General features: G+C 52.4%; 2 protein-coding genes across 10 annotated transcripts in view; one reads left to right on the top strand and one right to left on the bottom strand.

Moving 5' to 3' along the window:
• Positions 1–478: 478 nt before the first annotated feature.
• ARFGAP2 (ADP ribosylation factor GTPase activating protein 2) lies at positions 479–11121 on the top strand. 6 transcript variants are annotated; one of them, XR_006714227.1, is made up of 18 exons: positions 480–615; positions 787–905; positions 1470–1542; positions 2068–2199; positions 2287–2367; positions 3206–3287; positions 3581–3637; positions 4301–4342; positions 4721–4773; positions 5207–5343; positions 5445–5576; positions 7512–7640; positions 7720–7854; positions 8833–8959; positions 9120–9213; positions 9334–9452; positions 9903–10042; positions 10579–11121. XR_006714227.1 is itself a non-coding variant. In XM_045485080.1 (17 exons), the coding sequence occupies exons 1-17, from the start codon at positions 544–546 to the stop codon at positions 9921–9923; spliced, it is 1581 nt and encodes a 526-aa protein (XP_045341036.1). In that variant the 5' UTR covers positions 480–543; the 3' UTR covers positions 9924–11121. The 6 variants fall into 6 exon arrangements, 5 of the variants coding, with proteins under 5 accessions (XP_045341039.1, XP_045341036.1, XP_045341034.1 ...); XM_045485080.1 differs by having other exon boundaries at positions 4325–4342; positions 9903–11121; XM_045485078.1 differs by having other exon boundaries at positions 9903–11121.
• Positions 11010–23861, bottom strand: part of CD1H11orf49 (chromosome D1 C11orf49 homolog) — a 197045-nt gene continuing 184193 nt past the window's right edge. The window contains exons 5-9 of one of the 4 annotated variants that reach the window (XM_045485090.1): positions 19695–19780; positions 17500–17695; positions 16721–16830; positions 13595–13658; positions 11010–11337 (exon numbers count right to left, since the gene is read on the bottom strand). In XM_045485090.1, the coding sequence (XP_045341046.1) occupies positions 11178–11337; positions 13595–13658; positions 16721–16830; positions 17500–17695; positions 19695–19780 (616 nt within the window). In that variant the 3' untranslated portion in view covers positions 11010–11177. Of the gene's footprint in view, positions 11338–12564; positions 13401–13583; positions 13659–16720; positions 16831–17499; positions 17696–19694; positions 19781–23861 lie in introns of those variants that run through there. The other 3 variants (XM_045485089.1, XM_045485091.1, XM_045485092.1) reach the window with 3 other exon arrangements.

The following is a 23861-nucleotide window of genomic DNA, read 5'->3' as shown; positions in this document are numbered from 1 at the left end:
AGGTACTCGAGATTGGGTTTGGTGTGAGCCCGCCAAGGCTGGAGGCTGACTACTGAGTTCTGGGCTGGAGGGGGGCCCAGCCAGTTTGTCTTCCCGTTCAGGCCGGTGGGACCATAAGTGCTTGGTAGGGCTGTTAATCATCACTCATCCATCGGGAACTGGTCCATCTGAGACCCCTGGCCACCGGCCCCTAGCCTCGCAGCCCTCCCCTTCTGGAAGGTCTCACCACCTTCCGGGGGTGGCGGGGCGTCCCGGTGGCGCTCCCGCAAGGTTTGGGCCCGCCCGCGAGCCGTCGCTCCGCCCCGGCTGCGGATTGGCCCCTGGCGTGGCGCGGCGTGCGTCCGGCGACCATTGTAGAGCCCGGGGCTGCTGCGGTCTCCGCTCCGGTTCCGCCGGCCGCTCATTGGTCCAGAGCGGGACAAATCGCTCCGCCCCCGGAGGGTGGGGGCACTGCAGGAGCCGACCCGGTGCCCCGCCTTCCCGGCCGCGGATTGGCCCGCGACAGGACCCGTCGGTCGCGCTGGGGTCTGGGAAGGAGAGAAAATGGCGGCGGAACCGAGCAAGACCGAGATCCAGACTCTTTTTAAGCGGCTTCGCGGGATTCCGACCAACAAGGTGCGCGAGCGGGAGGCGCGCGGGGTCCGGCGCCGGCGGAGATGGGACTCTCCCGTCTCCCCTGGGGCCTGAGGGAGGGAGAGGGGCGGGCGTGGGCTGTTTCCCTGGCGTGTCAGCGCCCGGCCTCGACTCGGGGCCCCTGACCATTGGCTCATCGCCTCCTCCACCCAGGCCTGCTTCGACTGTGGCGCCAAGAATCCGAGTTGGGCCAGCATCACATATGGTGTTTTCTTGTGCATTGACTGCTCCGGGGTGCACCGCTCCCTGGGCGTTCATCTCAGCTTCATCAGGTGGGGTCATCTTGCGGCTGCTGTGCTTCTACTCGGCGGGCCGGGGCTGTGTGCTCAGTAAGGGAGAGTAGCTGCCTCGACTGCCCGGCCAGGGAGGGGTCCGGTGGATCAGCACCGGAGGGAGCCGCCTGTGTGGGCCCCTTGTCACATAGGCAGTTTGTCTCCGTGTCTGGGTTAAAATATCCTTCTTTTCTGTTGGTTAAACTTGACACTCAGAGTATTCATTTCGGGGGAAAAGTTAGCTGCACTGACCTTGTTGCTGAATGTTGGTCGAGTATGTCTGAAGTGAGACTATGACTGTCCTTAAGGGGAAAGCCAAATCCAAGCTTGAGTGCCTGAGAATTCGACCCCGTTTTGGATCTGGAAAATAATTAGCACCTTTTTGACTAGACAATCGAAGAGCAAACTTTTTCATAGACAAGTTAGAGTGGAGGAAGTAGGGTGGTGGCTGATTAATGTTTCCTGGGCGCCTAGTGAAGCCCCAGGCCAAATGACAGGTATGGGTCTGCCAGGGAAGCGTCTCCTGATACCTGCTGGTGGGTGACACGCAGCCCTTGCACACAGGTCCACAGAGTTGGATTCCAACTGGAACTGGTTCCAGCTGAGGTGTATGCAGGTCGGCGGGAATGCCAACGCGGTAAAGCTCCTTCTTACCATCTTCCCCGCTCCCATTCTTCTGCTTGGGTACTAACTTTACAGTGTCTTCCTAGGAGGCCCTGTCACTACCTCTTTTCAGAGGATTTTCTGGTCTATACCAACACTGCACACTATTCTCTAAACTTGGAAATTGTTTATTGTTCTTCTCAGATAGGCTTTGGATTCAACAAAACTGGACAGATGTTCTTGGGGGAAAGGCTAGGGGAGTTGGGGCCTCCACAGTCATCCAGATCTTGTGAGCCTAGATGAAGGACGGGCACAGTGGGTATGGCATGCTATCCTCAGGCAGGGTTGAGTGAGGGCTGAGGTTCAGTCAGTCATCTCTGAGGATGGGAGGTTGTTTTTCTGCAGGAATTTCTGAGGAACTTTACCTCTGTGAAAAACTGCCTGCGTCAGTAGGGTGTATTATCATGTGTAAATAATAATTGGACTGTTACAATGAGGTGCCTCTTTTGCTTTGGGGGAATCACCTGTAGCATACTCTCCTCTCTTCTTTGCTCCCCAGACAGCTTTCTTCCGCCAGCATGGATGTACAGCCAGTGATGCCAACACCAAATATAATAGCCGAGCTGCCCAGATGTATCGGGAAAAGATCCGGCAGCTGGGGAGTGCAGCCCTGGCTAGGCATGGCACTGATGTAAGTGCCTGTTCCCTGGGGCTAGGGTCGTGGGGTGAGTGGGAATATTCAGAGCCTTGTGTTTCAAGGGTGTCTTCTTCCCTCTAGCTTTGGATAGACAATATGAGTAGTGCTCCCAGTCACTCCCCAGAGAAGAAGGACTCTGATTTCTTCACGGAACACACTCAAGTGAGTGCCCACAAAGAATGTTTCTCATGATGTTGGCAGGTGGTTTTCTTAACCAAAGCCAAGGCCTTCTGTGATCATGGACATAGAGTCCATTCACCTTGGTGTAATACTTCAGACAGAGAGTATCTGGGGCCCACTGCTTGGTAGGCCCAGATGTTTCTTCCTCTCATGAGTAGGCGTACAGTATGGCCCTCCTAAGGAATGGACCCCTGTAAACTGGGATAGTAGGGAGGAGGACCAGCTTCTTGAGGGCTCAAAAGATGTCAGGAGTTCCAGACAACTTTTCCTGGATTCTTTCCCCATAAGAAAGCCACTGCAGTTGGGGACAAGGAAAGGATTCTCTCATCAGCAACCCACCCCTGGGAGGAGGTTTCCCATCTACTGGCACTGGGTGCTGAAGTCAGACTCTCTTAGTTTGAATTCCTGCTCCTCCTGTCTTTAGCATTTCTAGGATGGTGGCTAAGTCACTTTACCTGTCAAAACCTGAGTCTCTAAAAGAGATGGATCTACCTCATAGGGTTTGTTGTGATCATTGAATGTATTTATATGTGAAAAGCCGTTAGACTTGTGCTTGGCATGTGGTAAGTGCCTAATAGTTGTTAGTCGTGAAATTAGGGGAACAGGCTCTGGCTGTAAGTAAATAGTGGAAGGGTGGAGGTGACTGTTAATTTCCTGTTTCTTTCTTCCATAGTCAACAGCAGTAGTCATTAAATTCTAGTCTCCTTTTCTCATGGGCTTGGACGAGAGCCTTATACCCACAAGGTACCTTTAGATTCTTCATACACCTTGCCAGTAGGAATAGCTCATCAAAGCTTCTGTGATCTGGCCTCTTTTTCAGCCCCCTGCCTGGAAAGAACCAGCCCCTGACCTAGCAGAGACCCAGGAGCTAGCCCCTTCTACAGAGATCAGTAGCCTGGCACGTGAGTTCAGTCTGGATTTCAACCAAGTGCCCTAGTCTTGGCAAAGGACTTGGAGCTAAGAATGGGACACCTGGCCAAGGGGATAAAAGTATGTGTATGTGTGGGGGTTCCTATATTTCTGAGTGGGCTAGGATTCATTTCAATCCCTTGGAGGAAGTGGTAGGCATTCCTTTCATCTTTTGGTGGCCTCAGCAAGCTGAGGAAAGCCAGTCTTCCCTATTTTTGTCCCATCACTTCCCGTTTAGGGAAGCAAGCTTGTGCCTTAGACCTAATTCCCACCATTGCATCCACAGAGCCGGAGCACGGCCCCAACATGGACCTGCTTGGCACCTCACCCAAAGCCTCTCTAGGTCAGTATGCCACCTGGCAGGTGTGGGGTGACTGAGAGAGGGTGAGCCTCTAGGGCTCTTTTTGGATCTGGTGCTGCCTGGGCATGTGGACGGAGGCCCCAGGAAACACCATTTGACCTCTCTGGAGTGGGGACTGGGATTGGATTGGTGGCTGTGGCATCAACTGCAAGGACTTTAGCACCAGGGCCTTTGAATTGATGAACCTGGAAGCTGGTGTACAAGGCCTGGGGTCTGTCTCTGGATGTGGAGCTGGGTCTGGCCAAAGTGTGGGGAGCCAGGACTGGACACCTAACCCTGGGGTCTGAGGCAGGATTGGCCTGTCTGGCCCATTTCATGGGATAGGGGTGTAGCTCTCACAGCTGGAGGCAACACTCCTTTCTCAGCTTGTCCTTGGCCTTTCAGCTCTTTTTTACTTTCCTTAGTGTTCTTTAGTCTCGGTTCAGGTTTGGACAGTATTTGCTGATCTCTGTTGTTCTGTTGACCCTTGGGGGTTGGGGCGGGAAGCTAATGGAATGACTGTGAAACCCCATGAGAAGGCTGGCGTGGCTTGGTCTAAAGTGAGAGACTCTAGAGCCCTCTGGGAAGAACTTTGGCCTCTGGGCTTGGGAGCTGTATGGAGGCTCTGGGGTGGGCCCCTTGTTAGCTGCAAGTCTTTTTCTCTAGAGTCCATGTGTCTGTCACCTAAAGGGGCCCTTCCTGCCAGAGGTAACCAACAGCTGTTTTGGGGATCTCAGCCCCTTGCATGTCAGCTCCCTGCCGTAGGAGCTGAGGCTGGCATTTAACATCTGCCTCCCTGCCTCGTAGTCTTTGTGTTGGTTCAGGGACTGTGACTATCTTTGGTGCTTTGGGTCTAGGTTCTTGTGTCAGTCTGCTGGGAGTCCGTAACCTCCCCTAACTTTGTCTGTCTTTGGCTTGGACTATCCTAATGCCGTTGGTTGGAACCGGTGGGTGGCAGCTTTGCCTTCCTCTGCCTGAAGCTGTTCTCTGTAGAAGCTCTTGCCAAGAAGCTGCATGGTATGGGTTGAGCTGCTGTCTCTGACCTCCCTTTGTGTTCACTCATGCCCCATCTTCTTTCTCACACAGAACCGAGAACCTCCCTCATTGGCAAGAAGAAGCCAGCAGCCGCTAAGAAAGGGGTAGGTGGAGAGAGGCAGTATGGTGGTGGTTAGGAGCTGGCATCAAATAGCTGGATTCACCCCTTGACCCTGCCGCTTACTGGCTGTATGACTTTAGCAAAGGTACTTTTCTCAACTGTATCTATGAAAGGGCTGTCAAGATGCCTGTCTTCAAGGGGCTCCTGGGAAGAGTCTGTGAGACTGTGCACATTGAGTGCCTGGCACATATTGGGCCTGGTCAGCCCTGAAGCTTCTGCTGTTGTGTGAGCCACCTCATGCCCAGCTCCAGCAGAACCACTGTTGTCCCTCTTGACCATGCTGGCTGGGCTCCTAGTTTTTACCTGAACTTAGGAAGGAATGCTTTCTTTGTGGGTGTGGCTAGAGGACCCATGCTTGGGAGGAAACCAAAGACATTTTGGTCGGCAAGACCCCCATCCCATGATTCTCCTCCCAGCTGGGTGCCAAGAAAGGCCTAGGGGCCCAGAAGGTCAGCAGCCAGAGCTTCAGTGAGATCGAGCGGCAGGCCCAGGTGGCAGAGAAGCTCCGTGAGCAGCAGGCAGCTGATGCCAAGAAGCAGGCTGAGGAGTCCATGTGAGTGTTTGCCAGAGGGACCTCAGCTCCCGTGGGGTTGGGTGGGCAGGTAGGACAGGTCAGGATGGGTGTCTGCCCCTGACATGTTTGTTCCCTCCAAGGGTTGCCTCTATGCGCCTGGCCTACCAGGAACTCCAGATTGACCGTAAGAAGGAGGAGAAGAAGCTACAGAATCTGGAAGGGAAGAAGCGAGAACAGGCAGAGAGGTTGGGCATGGGCTTGGTGTCCCGCAGGTGAGCCTCAGCTCTGGGGTGTGGCAGGGAAGTGCCGCTGTTCTCCCCAGAGCCGCTGCAAATTCTTCCCAGCAGTTTGGGTTTTTAGGCTCAGTCTTCCTCCGAGGCTGAACAGATAGATGGTTTTGCTTATTGTCTTAAAGTGGCCTAGTACAATGTTTGTCACAGAGTAGGTATATGCTTAGTGTTTGTTAAATGAAGGAAACACAGGATCAGATGCTTGTTTGATATACCCAAGAGGGTAGGGTGTGTTGTGTAATGGGGGTGCTAATGGCACTTTTGGTGGGACGTTTCTTTATTTTTCAAGACCTCCCTAAGAATTACAAGGCTTTTAGCATTCTTAATCCCTGTCCACTAAAGGCCAATGCTGCCAGACATGCTAATGCTTGGAAATACCCCCAGACAATGCCCTTTGGCATTGACAATATCCTTCCTATTTCAGGACCACTGGGTTTGTGTTGCTGTGGTTTCTTAAAAACAAAACAAAGACTGCAAACCAGTTCTATTATGCATTTTGTTTGCTTTACACTAAGAGCTCACGTTTAGAGATTTCAGTAACACTAGACTTTTGATCTCGCTTAAAAATCGGAACATCGGACAGCACTGAGGCCAGCAATCCTGGCTACAGCGGGCTTGTGCTAAGTGCTGGCTCTTTCTTTCGAGGGGGTGTGAGCTCTGCCATTGGCTTTATTTACTTAAATACAACAGTCCTGTGCAGGAGGTATTACTATGTCTTTTCACAGGTGAGAGAATTGACTTACAGCAAGTAAGCAACTTGCCCGAAGCCCATGAATCTAGTAATTGGCACCACTAGATTTTGAACATAGAACTACTGATGGCAAATTCAGCATTCAGGGCCTTTATACTCCACTTCTCTGAAAGAAGATAAGGCTGGCTATTTCTGCTTAATCTTTCAGAACACGTACTAGTTAGATTTAAATTATTCCATTTCAGTCTGTGTGCTGCTTGTGTAACCCACAGCTAATCAGGGAAACATAAAATTTTACTCCCAGGAAGGACTTTAGATCTCCTCCCCTTCCCTGTTTTGGTCACAGGAATTACTGGGTTAAAGGGTATGAACAATTTTTTCAGCTGTTGTTTTCTTTTTTCTTTTTTCTTTTTTTGCAGTGCAATAGAATCTTTATTTAAACTCTGCCAACTCTGTTTAATGCCCTATTGTAAAATATTCACTGTTTGGGGTTCTGTCAGCTAAAAGCTATAGTGTTTTTTTGTTTGTTTGTTTTTTGAGATATTTTTTAATGAGTTTACTTAAGTGAAATTAATCCTTAAAATGCCTCTGTGGAGCATGACACAGGACGAAAGTGAGGCATGAAGAGTTAGTACCTCTTGCCCAGCTCACTGCCTCTTCTCACTGGGATACCATACAGCAGTCCCAGGGCTTCGTGCATATAGCCAGGCTGTGTACTTTGAAATACTTTCATCTTTCAAAAAAAAAAGGCGGGGTGGTGTAGGGGTTAGGACAATTAAGGACTCATTCTTTGATGCCATCGGACTCCTTTCCCTGGTTCTGGGGCATTTTTCATCTTTTCCATGTGTATGTATTCATCTGGGTGAAGGATGCGGCTCATGATACAGCAAGTCTGCTGAGTTGTTTCCAAGGGCAAAAGAGCGCTATCATTTGGTGCACATCCTCATTAAAATTATAACAGGCAAACGGTGCTTTGTGAGGGAAGCCCTGCTTTGAGAAAACAAAGCTGATGTGTGCACCATTGAGGGTGTGCTCTAGCTCAGCGGGGTTCCTAGCACTCCCTGCTGGGTCTGGCCCTGTGCCTGTGCACAGGCAGGGGGAGACGGCTCTGGGTGATGCCCAGTGAAAGAGAACCCAGGTTTCTGCCAGCAGCTGGGCATTTTCTCTTGTGTAGTGACACTGTTGCTCACACCTGCCCTTGGGCCTGGCTCTGCTTGTCTCCACAGTTCTGTCTCCCACTCGGTGCTGTCTGAGATGCAGGTGATTGAGCAGGAAACCCCAGTGAGTGCAAAATCCTCCCGCTCGCAGCTGGACTTGTTTGATGATGTCGGTACTTTCGCCTCTGGACCCCCAAAGTAAGGCTGTTGTTGGGGTGCAGACTTGGCCACCATGTTCCTCATCAGGCTTCTCTGAGCTACTCTACTGTCTCACTAGGTACAAGGACAACCCCTTTTCCTTGGGGGAAAGTTTCAGTTCCCGCTGGGATACAGATACCGCCTGGGGTATGGACAGGATGGAGGAGAAGGAGCCAGAAGTGACCGTCTCAAGCATCCGGCCTATTTCAGAAAGGTGGAGTGGGCAGGGGCAACACTGTCCAGTAGGATTTTTCTGTGGTGATGGAAATTCTGTACCTGCACTGTCCAGTGTGATGACCACTGACTGTGTGCCTACTGAGCTCCTCAGGTGTGGCCATTATAACTGAAGAACTGAAATTTGTCATTTAATTTTAATAAATTTAAGTAGCCACATGTGGCTAGTGGCTACCAGATTAGGTAGTACAGGAATTAGGCTTTGGTTTGAATTTTGCTTTATCATCACAGAAAGCCTAGCAGCTTCTTTTGTTCAAGATCTCTTTCTCTGGCAAGAGGGGCCTGATTTTGTGCTTCAGTCCTGAACACTCAGGGGTATGTGTCTCTGGCCACCATGTTCCTTGTTTTTTTAAAAGCCTATTTTACGTCAGTCTGGGCAATGTTTAACTAACAAATTACCTGCACAACATTTGTAAAATGGGGGACATAAGTAATGACTTCACAGGGCCGTTGGAAGGATTAAAAGTAATGAAACTTACAAAGCACCTAGGCCAGTGTCTCTGCTCGTCAGTGGTAGATAGGAGTGACCATACACTTTTAGGTCCACACTGGGATGCTTTTGAGAGTGGAAATGCCAGAAGAGTAGGTATAAACTCAGGCCAGCTGAGACATATGGTCACTGTAGTGTTAGGCCACTTGTAACTAGGAGTAGACTGGCAGTAGTGATCCTAGGACATCCGAGACTTTGACGAAGCTCTAGTGGTTTGGGGCAGAACCCTAATGTATTTCCATGCCGCCTAGTAGAGTGAACGTAAGCTGTCTGTGCCTTGGCTTCGGCGTGGAGAAGAGAAGGGCCTTGTCCAGGGGAGAGGGCCCAGAGCCGTAGCCAGATGGGCCATTGTAAGCATCCCCAGAAGGCCACTGGTGCTTTTTTTGGCCTCTGTTAGTAATGGGATTAGTAATACTAGGCTCTGACAGTAATGGGAAGGATCAGAGCTATCCCACATCCACCCCTCAGAGTCACAAACAGAAGGGAAGTGGAAAGCCGGAGCTCAGGCCTCGAGTCCAGTGAAGCACGTCAGAAATTTGCAGGAGCCAAAGCCATCTCATCGGACATGTTCTTTGGGCGGGAGGTGGATGCCGAGGTAAGTAGGGTTGTCCACCCTGAGCCTGGAGGCAGCAGGTGGAGTAAGAGCTTCCTCCTTGCCACTGCTTTGGGCTTTAGTACCAGGGTGTCTTGGCCGATAAGGAGTGCTTGACTCATCGGCCAAAAGATCTCCAGGTCTTTCCCTTTCTTCACCACAGCATGAAGCCAGGTCTCGTCTCCAGCAGCTCTCGGGTAGTAGTGCCATCAGCTCTTCTGACCTCTTCGGGGACATGGATGGAGCTCATGGAGCAGGTAGGGCCCTGGCGGTAAGGTGCATGCCAGGCAAGGCCCGTGGGCAGAGCTGGAGGGCCCTGTGGGCTGGGAAGGGCTTCCTGCAGGGCTTCCAGACCACCCTTTCCCTTGCTTTTACAGGTAGCGTATCTCTGGGCAATGTGCTCCCCACAGCTGACATTGCCCAGTTTAAGCAGGGTGTCAAGTCTGTGGCCGGGAAGATGGCTGTGCTGGCCAATGGCGTGATGAATTCTTTGCAGGTGAGGCTGGGGCTGCTTGACCTGGGGCGGGAGGGTAAAGCGCTATAGAGTAGTGCTTGGGGGTTGGCCGCCTCCACCACATCCAGACACTGCTGCTGGGTAGCTCCTGAGCCTGAAAGAGAGCCTTTTCTTTTCCTGGAGAGGCAGCTTCCTTCCTTTGAGCTTGGTACCAGGGCTCGGCCTCCCTAAGATGCTGCCATGTCTGCACGGATTTCCACAGCCTTGTCACCTTACTTCTCTCTCTCCTCCCTCCCCAGCTTCGAGATTAGGCAGGGCTTCCCCCTTGGGATCTGGTCACAACCCCTTTCCTGAGTCACAATAAAATACAAAACAGTCTCTGCCATGTGAGATTGGTGCCCGATTCCCCGGAGTACCCTAGTCTTGCAGGGGCGTGTTGCAGGAAAGCTGCAGGTGAGAGACTGACTTTGTTTTTTCTTTCCCCATCCCCAGGATCGCTATGGTTCCTACTGATCCAGGTGCCACGGCTCAGGCATATGGTGGCGACAACAGCAAAACCCCCATGATTCCAAGGCCAGGGGCGCTTGCCTTGTGGAAGCTGGGGAGGAATTGTTACTTTATATGTGTTGTGTGTGAGTGGGGTGGCCTTTGAGGATCTCGGGTGAGGGGGATGGGTGGTTCCAGCCTTGACCTCAGCCTGTAGACTGAGCCCTTTTATTCTCCTCCCCTCACACCCCCTCCCCTATGTGCTAGATTACTGTCCTCTGGTCCTGCCCCCAAGCTGCTGCTCGTCCTGCCACACTGGGAGCGAGGGGAGGAGTTTCCTCAGGAGGGTTTATTCTGGGCCCAGCCCTTCCCCATGTAGGGAAAGTGAGAAGTGTAAGGCTTTTTGGCCGGCTCTAGGATCCTTCCAGGTTGTCTGGGGTTTGGTCCCCATCCTCTGGAACCAGTGGGCAGGTCTAGAAAGAGTTCTTCTATAGACCAGTCCCAGGGTAGGGAGGCTGCTCCAGTGGCCTCTTCTGGGTGCCAGGAGAGGGCAGGGGAGGGGAAGGACCTTCGTCTGGGCCTTCTTAAGGGCTAGAAACTTTACCCGCTACTGAAAGGTTTCATTTGGGATCAGACTTGAGGCCCGAGTGATCTTCTCCTGTCTCACCACCCCTTTTTACAGTGATCACTTGAGGGATACTTCTCCTGGGTGTCTCGGAGTCCTTCCATACCATCTATTGTGGAGCACAGGACCCTCTGTCCCTTCTTCCCCTGCTTGGTGTGGCCATGGTGGGTCTCATCTGCCCTGTGCCCTGCTCTGGATGCTGTGAGCGTAATGCTGGCCAAGGAAGCAGAGGACATGAGGGACAGAAACAGGCTCTTGGGGCTCAACTTTCTTCTGTGTCATCCTGGTCTTAGGGGGGCCTGGACAGCACCCCACCACTGAGAGCTTGAGGCACCTACAGAGCTGCACGCCTTGCCCCCTGGCCACTAGGCCATGTACTGTGTCATCCTTGGTGCCATCTTCCCCTGCTGTGCTGACAGTCTGGGCCCACCCTGCCCCCTGTGGGTTTGGGGTTGGGCTTCCAAGCAACACAGACCATTCTTCCCTACCCCCCCCCCCCCCCCCCCCAAAGGGACTTGACTTTCTTTCTGGACTGTTTGTATTGAAACAGAGTGGTGTCAAATAAAGCCTTGACAGGGCCCAGGGCCACTGTTGATCTGAGTCAAGTAGTGTCCTCTCTGGATCCTTGCCTCCCTGCCCAGCGCAGGCCCCTGGCCTCACTCTCTGGGCTCCCACCGATATGGGTAGGGTGTCGGTGCTGAAGCTGAGGGCACTCTCTCCAGGGCCTCCAGTTTGTCTCTTCTCTGAAAGCCAAAGGCCCCTGGCTCCTTGGCCCTGTGCTGCTGCGAAGTCCGGTGCAGCCTCGACCTCACCACCCTGTTGCACGCGGAGGAAAGAGCTGGTGTTAGTTGGCCCTTTAACTCATCTACTGAGCCATACTGCTGTGGGCAGGTGAGCAGCCTAGCAGCTCTGGACCTCATCCCAGCAGTCGGCTTGACTGGGGTGTGTTTCTCAGTGGAGTTTAAAGACAAATGAAATGTACAGCCTTAATGGAACCATTTTAAATCCAGGAAGAAAGGGTGTGTGTGTGTGTATTACCCCTGGGCTTGGCAACTCTTTTCCCTTGTAGGGACTCCTGGAATACATATGGCACCTTAGGGGTCCTCAGGGTACAGGTATAAACCACTGGTCTGGGAGATGGGTGATTAGAAAGGATGGGCAGAGGGGGCCATGGGGACTTTTAGTTACTGATTTCCAAAGTGTGGGTCTGGGCCTCCGGCTCTGGAGTCCTCTGGAGGGTTCGTAATCCAGATTTCTGTGCCCCACTGCAAGCTGGAACTTGGTTAACTTGCATCGTAAACAATCTCCCCATGTGATTCGGATGCACACCAGGATTTCTGAGCTGTCAATCAGCCAGAGGCTGGAGAGGAGGATGGGCCTGGAGAGTTCATGTGACTTGGAGCTTCAGTAGGACTGGAACTTCCAGCTCTGGCCTGGCACTCCAGGGCTCTGGGAGCCAGTTCCTGAAACTAGGGGGGGCTTGTCTGGGCAGGGATGAGCCCAGGATAATGTGTGTGCCCAGTGAGATGACCCCTGGCTTAGGAGGCAGGCTGCTCTGCTTGGGTCCCTGAGTGGCTTTTACTTTCTAGACAACTGCCCATTTCAGGAACTTGAAGACCACCTGTCCTTAACCTTCCTCCAGTCTTGGCTGGAAGCTTGTCTTCCTCAGGCCTGTCCACAGCTGCATCCCCACTGTCCCAGTCTCGAGCAGCTCCTTAACAAATGTTTAATGAAACTCTGGCTAGAAGACTCTGCAGTGCTAACCCTTTGGGGTCAGTGTCTTTCGAGTTCTGAACCTGGCCTCGAACGCTCTGGGCTTGTTTTCTGAAGGCCCATTCCAGCTGTGAGCATCTTTCCTTTGAGAGGCTGCTGTCCTGTGCCCGAGTTGAATCCCTCTTGGCTCATCTGAGGCTCGTCTCCAGGCTTGAGTGGTCCTCTGGCCCCTGCCTCCCAGTCCTGCTAGGATAGCTGGGACTCAGCACCCAAAACCCAAACTCGCCCCTTCCCTTCACCCGCTCAGTGTAGTGGCTTTAGACTCACCACTTACTGGATACAAGGGACTTTATTCATTTAACATACTTAACTATTAGACACAGAGGAGACTTGAAGCAGTTTTTGAAAGTGGAATTGTCTTCTTGCCTACCCTTCATCCTATCATGGTAGTGGCTCTTCCTCCAGCAGAAGGCCACCATGTTTATGTCCACCCCATACTTGCATCACTGGTGTTGCCCTTGACCATGCAAGGCCCTGCATGGTTATTCATGGTCTCTCCCCTTCCTGGAGTTGCTGTGAGGAGACCACCTTTATGCGGGGACTGTCAGCAAAAGACTAAAGCCAAGTCACCTCCTGGTGGCTTCAGCTCAGTCTGCTGTCAGCTTGGGGCCTGCCTAAAGCACAGAGGCTGACAGGGCCAAGGAGAGTAGGCTGTTACTTTTCAGGGTCACTGCTTGGCTTGGCTGATACCAGAACCCCTCTGGCTGGTCTTTGGGCTTGGGCTGTTGTTATTCAAGCTTTTCACCAGCAGAGGGCAGCATGGCACAGGAGTGGGAGAGGAGGATGGCTGGGAGTCCCAAGGGCTAGGTAGGTGGGAGCTGGATACAGGCGTTGTGGACAGGACCCTTCAGACTCAAGTCTCGGACTCGTCCGTCTCTTCAGTGGAGCCATCGCTCTCTGCATCCATCTTGCGGGCATGATGGAGGGGTCTCCAGGGGGAGCCAACCCGGGGAGGGGTTCGGGAAGGCAGGCAGCTGGCCTCTGGATTGGCAGTGGCCGAGTTGACCAGGCCTGGGATCTGGACAAGCCTGAAGGAGGGAAGAAGCCCAGAAGGCAGCCAGGTGCTTCCTCTCTAGAGACCAGGACCTCCATGCTCACTCTTGAATCTGGATGAAACCATGGGCTGTATTCCCAAAGGACTCAAAGAGAGGCTACCTTAGGCCTCTGCTGGCGCCCAAACCCTTCCCTGAATGATGGGGATGTTGTGGACAAGCACTGTCACCCACAATAGGACACTGCCAGGCCCGACTGAGGTATAGCCTTCCCACAAGGGGGCAGCCTCTTCCCACCTGACACTTACAGTCGTTCCAGCTCCTCATCCATGGCTGGGTCGTGCATTAGGTCTCCTTTGTCAGGCAAAGCTCCTAGGACAAAATTGGGGGGCACAAAACTTACTCTGAGTGTCTTTCAGGCAGGCTCCAGTCAGACAGCTCCATTCCCAGCAGGTGCCTCCATGCCCCTCACCTTCATGTCTACCTACTCTGCTGACCCGGGGAGGGCTGATCTAAAAGATTTAAGAAAGAGCTCTTTCTAAAAAAAATTTAAAGTAGGTTCCATACCCAGCATGGAGCCCAACTCAGGGCTTGAGCTCCCGACTCTTGAGATCAAGACCTGAGCTGAGATCAAGAGTTGGACACAACCGACTGGGCCCCTTGGTGCACCCTAAGACGTCCCTTAAAAAAAATTCTTTTTAGGGGCGCCTGGGTGGCTCAGTCGGTTGGGCGGCCGACTTCAGCTCAGGTCATGATCTCGCGGTCCGTGAGTTTGAGCCCCGCGTCGGGCTCTGTGCTGACGGCTCAGAGCCTGGAGTCTGTTTCAGATTCTGTGTCTCCCTCTCTCTGACCCTCCCCCGTTCGTGCTCTGTCTCAAATAGATAAACTTTAAAAAAAAAGAGTCTAAAAAATTTTTCAAAAAAAAATTCTTTTTATTTTTAAGTATAGTTGACACCCAATGTTACATTAGTTTCAGGTGTACAACATAGTGGCTCACCGTCTCTACACGTTATGCTGTGCTCACCACGAGTGTAGCTAGCATCTGTCACCATACAGCACTATTCTAGTATCATTGGCTGTGTTCCCTGTGCTGTATCTTTTAATCCCGTGACTTGTTCAAGGGGAAGAGCTCTTAAGAAAAGTTTAAAACGAGATCTGCTGTGGGGGCAGGAAGTTGGGGCTACTTATAAATTCGGTGAACCTGTGCCTACCCTCTCCAACTCGGGACAAGAATCACAGCTATGAGACATCCCCAAACCTCAAGGTCACTGCACCAACAGGGCAATCTCCTTCCAAGATTAGGTGGTGGGCTGTGAGCTGTGTAGGGGGCTCAGTTCCTTCCTTGAGTCCCCAGATACTGGGCTGAAAAGGAGCCAGAGACACAGAGTATGGGCCAGCTAATCCCCCCAAACCAGAAATTATCTAGTTTTGTGCCCCCAAATCAGAGTGACCTCACTTTGGAGACAGAATGGTTAATATTGGTGCCTTAGCTCCTCAAGATGGTCTCGGGGGTGAGAAGAGAAGGCTGGGTCAGAATCAGACCAAAGTCTTGCATGGCGGGGAGCTGCCAGTGGGGGGTGGGGGGTGGGGGGTGGGATCTGCCTCATCTCTGCTCAGCCGCAATCTCTCTGAGCTGGTTCCCTCAGCTACAAACCAAAGGAAGTAATGCTTTGATACTGGGGATGGTGAGAGGAGACAGTCTTGGATATTCCTTGGAGCCGTTAACAGTGGAGGGAAGGGGGAGCTGAAGTCTGCAGATGGAAAGATTCTTGCCAGCAAACTGTTGAGGGAAAAAGCCCACTGGTGGTCAGGACATAGATTTGGCAGTTAACAATGCTGGTGTCCAGAAAGCCACAATCTTAAACTTACCATCTGGCTCCAGTCCAATTCCCTACTTTTCCAGAGCTTTTCAGATGATGCCTCCTGGCCCCTTTTGCTCTTCCTTAGTGGTTTTCAAAGTGTGTCCCTCAGAGCCCTCTCATTTTGTGTGCATGAATGTGTGTGTGTGTGTGTGGGGGGGGCGGGTGCCTTGAGGACTAAGGAACAGGACAACCCTTCTCCACAACTGGCTCCACCCTGGGGATCTCCAGATCTCTAGTTCCTACACCGGAGATGCAGGTGACGGCAATGCTTCTCTCCATCTCCCACTCAACCCAGCCCGGCATTAGTGTTGGTAAAAGTGGTTGACTGAGTGCCGTTTTTAAAGGCCCTAGAAGAAGCGAGCACGTGGGGTTAGTCCAGGCTGTAATCTTACCTAGTTAGCTTTTCCTTTCTCTTCCTATGGGCTGATTGGTGGAAAGGGAGGCAGGGCAGTTACCTAGGTGTATGAAAGAAACCCTAAGCCAACCCCACCCGCTGTCCCCTTACTCTTGACTTCTGACTCCTATTTGCCTTTCTACTCTGGTCCAGCCGGTGGTCTTGGCGACAGCGTCACTTAGCTGAGGGGTCCGTAGGCTCATGCACACCCCAAGCATCAACTCAGAATAACGAGGCTGCTAGGTAGCATCACGCCTCAGTGAGCCCTCCATCAGTCCTGCTGTGTGCATCCCGTGTGCATCCCCAGCAGGCTTCATACCACATAAGATCTAAAGCAACTAGTTTGTACTAGGCCTACAATGGCTGGCATTTAAAGAATGTTAAAGTCCCTTCCCTTGACCCCATTCCCTCAAGTGGCCGGAGGAAGGGGAAGGTTATGTGTTCTTTGAGACTCAGGAACCTGGGGCCTCAAACACACCTGGATACCTCTTGAAGAGCGAGACAAATAACAATCCCTCCAGCTCTGGTGGATGGTGGCCGGGTGGCTCTTCCCTTGGGAGAGCAGCAGGTGTGAGAGGGAGAAGAGTGGGGTGGGTGGAGAAGGCCAGCCAGTGAGAATAGACGACAGACAGGAAAAACTAGGCCAGTACAGTCCTCTCTCTCCCCCCTTTTTTGCTCCCTTTCAGATTAATCAGGTTTTTTGTTTTTGTTTTTGTTTTTCTTTTTTCTTTCCAGCTGGGAAAAAAGGCCTCCCCAGACACACCTTTGCCCTGCTTACAAATGGGATTCAGGTCTCTTTGATATATAATCTCCAAAGCCACCCAGTAAATAGCCCTGTGTCTGCCCAACCTGCAGGCCACTCCCCAAAGCAGAGCTGGGGATTCTCTGGGGAGGGGCCGGCCACACCTCTGCCACAGAGAGGCTGCTTCATGTTGGGGCAGGGCTTTGGGCGGGGAAGGCTGTCCCTTACCATGGGAGTGTGAGGGGCCTAAGAGGGCACAGTCTTTCTTGTGCACGTTCTGGCTCCCTAGGTCTCAGAGTCTGGCCCTGAGAAGTCACGGTGCAGGTGGTGATGTCCCCCCTCCTTCATGGGACCATGTCTGCCAATAGCGGCTGGCTCCTACGTGGCTTAGTGTTGGGGGAGCAGGAGAGGCTAGCCATAGCTAGCTCTGGCTTACCCAGGGCTTGGTTGATTCCATGATGCTTTGAAAGAGCCACAAGGAATCCATAGAAGGTCAGTCTCTGAACGTTGCTTAGTACCTCTTTGACAAGTGCTGGGGGTGGACAGCTAGAAGGGAGAATACAGATACGAGATTCAAAGACTAGCAAGTCTGACATCTTTTCATCCATACTTTAAGGCTTAGGAGGATGCCCAAAGCTGGGACTGAGGGACCCTGTGTTCCCTGGGGGTCCTAAAACCCTGGAGGAACATGGCAGATCTCTAGAAGCAAGGCCTTGACTGTGGACAGAAAGGGCTGGCATGTTGCCTAACTGGTGCTTTCACTAGGGGAGTGGGAGGGAGGGAACAGGGAAGAGGCAATGGATGGCAACCACATCTTGGAGGAGACCACAAACCGGCTGCTCTGTCTCTAAGGAGACTTTGTGCTACACGGGACAGCTTAACCCTCCCTCTCTGCAGAGTGAATTCTTTGTACAGTGAATGTTTTCCCCTTCTCTCTACAAAGCTAAGGCCAATCTATCTCCTGGCAAGGAGAAGGGGCCCAAGCTGGTCATCTACAGCTTGGAAGTGGAAGTGATCTTCCCTAAGTGAGCCACCTGGGATGTTGTTTGGTCAACAGCCTGGTCTGGGGCGGATGGCACTGTCCTCATTTATATATGACCATCAAGGGCTCTAGAAGCCCCGGATCCATCAGAACATCTGCTAGAGATCTGTTCCAGAGCCAGCAGCCCACAGTCCCTGGGGCTGAGGTGGAGGGTCTACGTACCCATTTCTTACCTGTACTTGTGCCGGTCACACAAGTTCTCCAGGCACTGGTAGAACAGTGATGCCTCCACTCCCTCCAACATACTAGCCTCGCCCAAGGTAGGTCGCTGGCGGTGTTGCCCACTGGATGATGTTGGCACAATCACTGTGTTGGGGTTCTTGCCTGCCAGCAGGTCCTGATAGATGGCAGCCACGCTCTCCAGGAATTCTGAGTACCATGATTGGGGGGGAAGGGGTGGGCAGGTCAGGCAAGGAGGACACACTTCGTCCCTTCACTGGATCCTTTCTTTCCTGTTAACTCAGCTCCTCCCCAGCCTTGGCGCTCAGTGTTTGGTGGCTGGGAGCAGGAGCCCTCAACCTCGTGTGACCACTGCACTCATGAGCAATGATATGAACGTGTGTTTCAGCTCAGTGTCCCTCCTCCGGGGACTTGTTCCTAGATCAAGTAGAGGTCCTATTACATACTTTCAGAGCACCCTGTGCTTCTTTGTAGTGCTTTTCCAACCATGAATTTTCTGGATAATTATTTGTTTGCTCTGCCTTCCAGCTGGAGCGGAAGATCTGTGTATAAAGGTAGGGGTTGTGCCTTGTCAGCCTTCCTGCCCCAGCACCTAACACAGTGCTGGGCACATATTAAATTCTATACATACTTTTTTTTTTTTAATGTTTCTTTATTTTTGAGAGAGAGAGAGCGCGTGAGCGTGAGCGCACGAGCAGGGGGAGGGGCAGAGAGAGAGGGAGACATAGAATCTGAAGCAGGCTCCAGGCCCGAGCTGTCAGCACAGAGCCTGATGTGGGGCTTGAACTCACAAGCGTGAGATCATGACCTGAGCCGTAGTCGGAAGCTCAACTGACTGAGCCACCCAGGCGCCCTACACGTACTCTTTAAAGAGCTAACGTGTGCACACTTCCACTGGTGAGCCCCATCTCCCTTGCGAGGCCACTTGCTTCTCTGACTCTGGAAAGCATGGCGGAATACCAGGGTGGAAAAGAACGCCACAAGCTGCTCATTTGTTACACATTTGGAAGTGTTTGCAAATGTTAGGAGTCGAGCCAGTGTTAGTAACCAGTGACTTGTGGCCCATTTCACCGCTGACTGGCACACACTGCTGCTGGCCGGTCCTGGGGCATTGCGAGAAGGCCCAGAAGGATCTCCCAGACACAGCTCCTCCTTCTCCAGGGCCCAGGAGCTTCACGGAAATGGGAAATAGATGCCTGCAGCTGTTAAGAGCAGGTGGCAAGACCCCAGGCTCCAGCCCCTGCCGGATCAGGCCCTTGGGCTGCCATCAAGAAAACAGAATGTGGCGCCTGAGAGAGGCCAGGGCTGGCTGGGGCCACCGGTTGGCAGGGAGGCCATGTCCAGGCTCCAAGGACAGCCTTCTGTTTACTGGAACAGCCCGTTTGAAACAAGTTTGTTTACGGACACAGTCAGCAATTTCTGAACCCGACACTCCATTAGATGTCGTTGTGGGCTCTGTGGGTGCTGGTGTCCGTTTGTATTTATTCATCTGTTTCTATTACACCTGATTCCAGAAAGGATTTAAGGGCACAGCTGGTGTGTATGGGGAGCAGAACGGGCATGTGAGTGAGACAGGACGGGTGTCTGCTTATTAAAATTGTGTGGGTGGGAGGATGTGTGCCCACACACGGGAGTCGGGGCCAAGGGAGATCACTGCCCCCTGGCGGCAGTGATACAGCACAGCACCTAAGGGGACGGGCTCTGGAATGGGCCCTCCGTTCGGGTCTGGGCTCCACCACTCACTAGCTCTGAGACTTTGGCTCCTCACCTCTAAGCTTATCTCTGACAGGACCCATCTCCTAGGGCTGTCATAAGGATTAAAGTCAGTGCTCTGCCTGGCACATGGTAAGTTCTCGATAAATGGTGAATCTGTTGTGTACTGTTACAGTAGCGTGCATTGTTATAGTCATTGCCATTATCAGCCAGATGGATTTGCCGCACTGCTGACTGCAAACACGGCGGTCTTCCGTGACTTGAGGAGGCGGAGAGAGTAGGCTCCGCAGACTGAATCTTGTGACCACCTGTGGGAACTAGACATCCTGCCCGGGCCCCGTGGCGAAGCATGCCTCCACCGGAGGGAGTGGGGGAGGGAAATGTGTGTGCCAGGCACCAGATGGAAAGGGTACCAGGGCAGGACAGGCACATGTGGCCCTGGCAGGAGCCACATGGGGCCCTGGAAAGCTCTCACCTGAGTAGTAAAACTGGATCTGGAAGGCAAAAAGGAAATCTGAAAAAGACATCAAGCAGTCCATGGCGTCATCCATGAGCACAATCCTGAGGCGGGAAAGAGAGAGAAGATGTGAGAGAATGTGTCCGGGGGTGGGGGTGGGGAGCACGTCAGTGAGCTCCTTCTGGGGCTACAGTCTTTCTTGGGGCAGCAAGACACTCGGGAAAGGTCCCCAAAGCCAGCTCCTTCCAGTCACCTCACTTCTCCATCACTTGGGCTCTGCCACCAAGCTGAACTGAGCACACGACCAAGGACAGGCTCCAGGGTCAGTCTCCGTGGCACCAGCTAGCGGATGGAGCATGGGGAGGAAGGAGGCGGGGGGCAGCAAGGAGAGGTGCAACTGTAATACAGCCAAGATTTCTTTTCATATACTTAAGCAGTAAATCCTTTCATCCAGCAGTGAGGACCATTTAGTTCAGAATAAATACAACTGGGCAGAAAAGGCAAAAAGAACAGCCAGGAAGCTTAAAGGGGTCTTGGCAAGTGGCACTGAGATTTAATAAGCTTCCAAGGGCCTAAGCAACTACAGGCACCTCCGTCCTGGGACACAGAAGGCAGACAAGGGAAGAGGGTAGAGAGCTACCGGGGCCTCTGCACTTGAGAGGGTCAAAGAACACACCCCGTCTTGTGACGCCGTGGCGGCCATGCCTCTCCTTGCTCTCTGCTCCCACAAGCGGACCACCCCCTGGGTTCTCATCTCCAGGCCCTCCCACCTCATAGGAAGAAAACCATCTGACTGATCAGACCATGGCCATGTTCATACCGTGCTCAGGGTCTCATCCAGGAGGGCGCAGGAAGGGAAGGAAATTAGCACTTGCTGGGCTCTATCCATGTGCCAGGCAGGGTGCCAAAGCTATCTGCTGAAGGGGAGAGGGGCCCCCAACCTGTTTCTGACTGGCCCGACTGGCCTTATCTTTCCTTTTTTACAAAACTGTTTTATTCTGCTCTCTTGTGTATTTTTGTTAATCTTTACCTCCTTGTGTCAGAGGATCCCCAAACTGGCACCTGGATCAGCTCCGGAGACAACCAGCCAGCACTGCTCACCTCTGGGGGGGGGGGGGCTTTAGAGGGAATATAACGTAAGGTGCCCCTGCAACTATGCAAGGCAGCTGGCCCTGCCTGGCCCTGGCTTCAGATCTCCGCGGAGAGAGAAAATGCTCCTATATCTAGTCTGTCTGTCTGTCTGTCTGTATTAATTATTAAGGTAGGCTCCACGCCCAGCATGGGGCTTGAACTCACAACCTTGAGACCAAGACCTGAGCTGAGATCGAGAGTCGGATGCTTAACTTACTGAGCCATCCAGGTGCCCCTCTTAGTCTTTAGTTCTAATAACGACAACAATAGAAGCAGCATGTACTGAGTACCTACTTCATAGCAGGCAACTGTGCAAGGTATTTAGCTATATTAAATTTTTCTCTCACAACATTCCTATGAGGTAGGCCTTGCAATTATGTACATTTTACAGGTGAAGGGACTAAGCAGAGAGGTCACCTTGCTGAGACCACATAGCTGATGAGTTTGCTCGACTCCACAGGCCATGGGACTTTCCATTAGGTCACACTGCCTCTTTTAAAATAAAGATACAGAATATAAACACTAACATTTTATTCCTTAATTTCTGTGGTTAACTTATCTTCTTTCTTTTCTCCTATATTTTAAGGGCTTACTGTTCCTCATGTGTCTCTTGGGGAAGAAAAAGGCTGCCCCAACTACCAGAGTTGAGCATTCAAATTCTAGCTGGAAAAAATTCAAGGCCAGAGGGCGGGAAGGAGCAATGCTGCTGATGGTCACAGGAGGGCGCCCTGGTCCCTCCATCAGCAGCTCTTAGGACCAAATGCTGAGCCACAGACCAGGTAGTTGCCCCCATTTCTTCTTACCCATGAGAACCCAGGCAGGCAAAAAGGAAGCGAGAGGGCACAGAGCCCAGATTCTGATATCCGGATTGGGAGGGAGAGGCGCTAAAGGGCAGAGAGAAGTGGGGTAGGGCAGACCGGGGTTAGCAAAGACACCCAAACTTCAGAGGAAGAGCAAGCTCTCCCAGAGCACTCAGGCGGGCAGAGCCACCCCAAAGTTTTTCCGTCCAGGCTCAGCAGAGAAGAAAAAGGTCCCCGAGGAAGGACGCCAGTGACCTTTCCTTCCTGCCCTACTCCCAGGACGGCTAAGAACCCGAATGGCCTGAAGTTAATTACTAGGGAAGAGCACTGGGCTGAGAACGTCCCCAAGCAGGAAACCACAAAGGGGAGTCAAAGCCTTTGAAGATGTTACTTGGCTTCTCTTCCTTATCATCAACCTGGACCCAGTGCTCCTGTTTATAGCAATTACCTCCACGCACTATATCTTTCTTTATCTATTTCTTCATTTATACTGAGATATAATTCAAGTACCATAAAATCCTTTTAAAAGTGTACGGTGTGTTTTAGTATATTCACAAAGTTGTGCAACCACCACCACTGTCTAATTCCAGAAGTTGTAATTCTTGCTAATCAGCATGCTCCCGAGACAGGCCCTGCCACACCAGGGCTTTGAAGCCAATTGCCATAAGCATCGTCGTCTCTCAGCCACAGAGAGGACAAGAAGCTGCAAACAGGCCCGCCCTTCCAGCTTTGGAACTGGCCTGCAGCCTTCTGTCCTCGGCCATTCTGAACTATGAACATTAGCAGCCTCTTCTAAGACAGGCAGCTGGGGAGGAGGGACAGCACAGCCGTCAGAGGGCAGGAGACCCACCATGTGAGCGTGTCAGCCTCAGCCCTGTGTGTGCGCTGGTCTCGACCCTGGCTCTCCGGTGGGCTGAAACGGACACCGGTCACGAGGGACCAGCAGGGTGGCTGGGGGAGGCAGACAGTGGCAGGGGCTCTCTTTTTGAGGGACATGTGGCCGGATCCCAGCAGCATGCGTGCAGAGGACAGAGGGGTTTTCTTGACTGCAGGCAGTGCGACTGACTGCCAAAAAAGCCAACTGGATCTCAGCTTTCATGAACGGCAAAACCACCCCCTACTCTGCTCAGCCAGAGACCTGGGCGTCCTCCGGACTTCCTGGAAACTGCCTCCCTTGCCCGACCCACAGCAATCACTCTCCAGGTCCAGCAATCCCACCCTAACATGTCTCCTGAATCTGCTGACTGCTGGCCACCTCCACAGCCACCGCCCGTGCCCGCCTCCGTGTCTTTCTCGTGGGCCACTGGATGACCTTCTGCCTGGCTTTCTGCAACTACCCTTGCCTCCTTCTACTTAAGTATCCACACTGTGGTCACAAAAATGGTTTTTTTTGATGTGAATTTGACCACTTTACAATTCTGTTTAAAGCCCTTCATGGGCTTCCCATTGACCTTAGAACAAGATCTGCCACTCTGATCCTGGCTTATGAGTCCACATGATCTGCTCCGTCTCCCCTCACCCCCCACCCCTCTAGATGCACCGGAGGCCACAGGCAGCCTCCCTCGCTGTATTCCACACTGACCCTAACATTCTCCCCAGTGCTCCCTCCTTCCTCATGCCCTTCAGACCAGCCAGTCCTTCTACCTGTAATGCTCTGGGCCTTTCATGCCACCCTCCCCACCTATCTGATGCCCACTCATTCTTCACATCACGCCTCTTTGGGAAGCCTTCCCCACTCCAGGCTAGGTAGAGGTTGGCCTCCCTGCTACCAGCTTCCAGGGTTCTCTGTGACCTCCTCACACTATTCGTGTTTGTCTTTGCCCGCAGACTATAAGATCTCCAGGTGATAACTCTGTTTCTCAGCTTGCTGCTTGATTCCAGGGCCTGGCGTGTGCAGGGCCCATAGTAGGCACTCAGTAAATATGTGGCTAAACGGAGAAGAGGGGCCTCAGGACTCTTTTCTTTTCTCCTCTCCAGGAGACACCTGGACACTACATTCAGTTCTGGACAGTCCATTTAAGGGGAATAAACTAGAGTCACGGAAGAGGGGGTCAGAGTGCTAGTGAGTCTATAAACCATGATATCAGACAAATGACTGCATTTTGATCCTTCAGCTGAGAAGAGAACTAAGGAAGAAGCACAGGCTGAGACCTGACTCTTGAAGGCCTGCCCCTGAGGAAGAGGTCACAGGGATCGAAAGCTTGGTTCTGGAAGACCTCCAAACTGCCCAGCTCTGGGATTATGGCTGCTTTGT

The sequence above is a fragment of the Leopardus geoffroyi genome, chromosome D1 (genome assembly GCF_018350155.1).
Source record: "Leopardus geoffroyi isolate Oge1 chromosome D1, O.geoffroyi_Oge1_pat1.0, whole genome shotgun sequence".
NCBI lineage: Eukaryota > Metazoa > Chordata > Mammalia > Carnivora > Felidae > Leopardus > Leopardus geoffroyi.
This window is presented reverse-complemented; position numbering and strand designations above follow the sequence as displayed.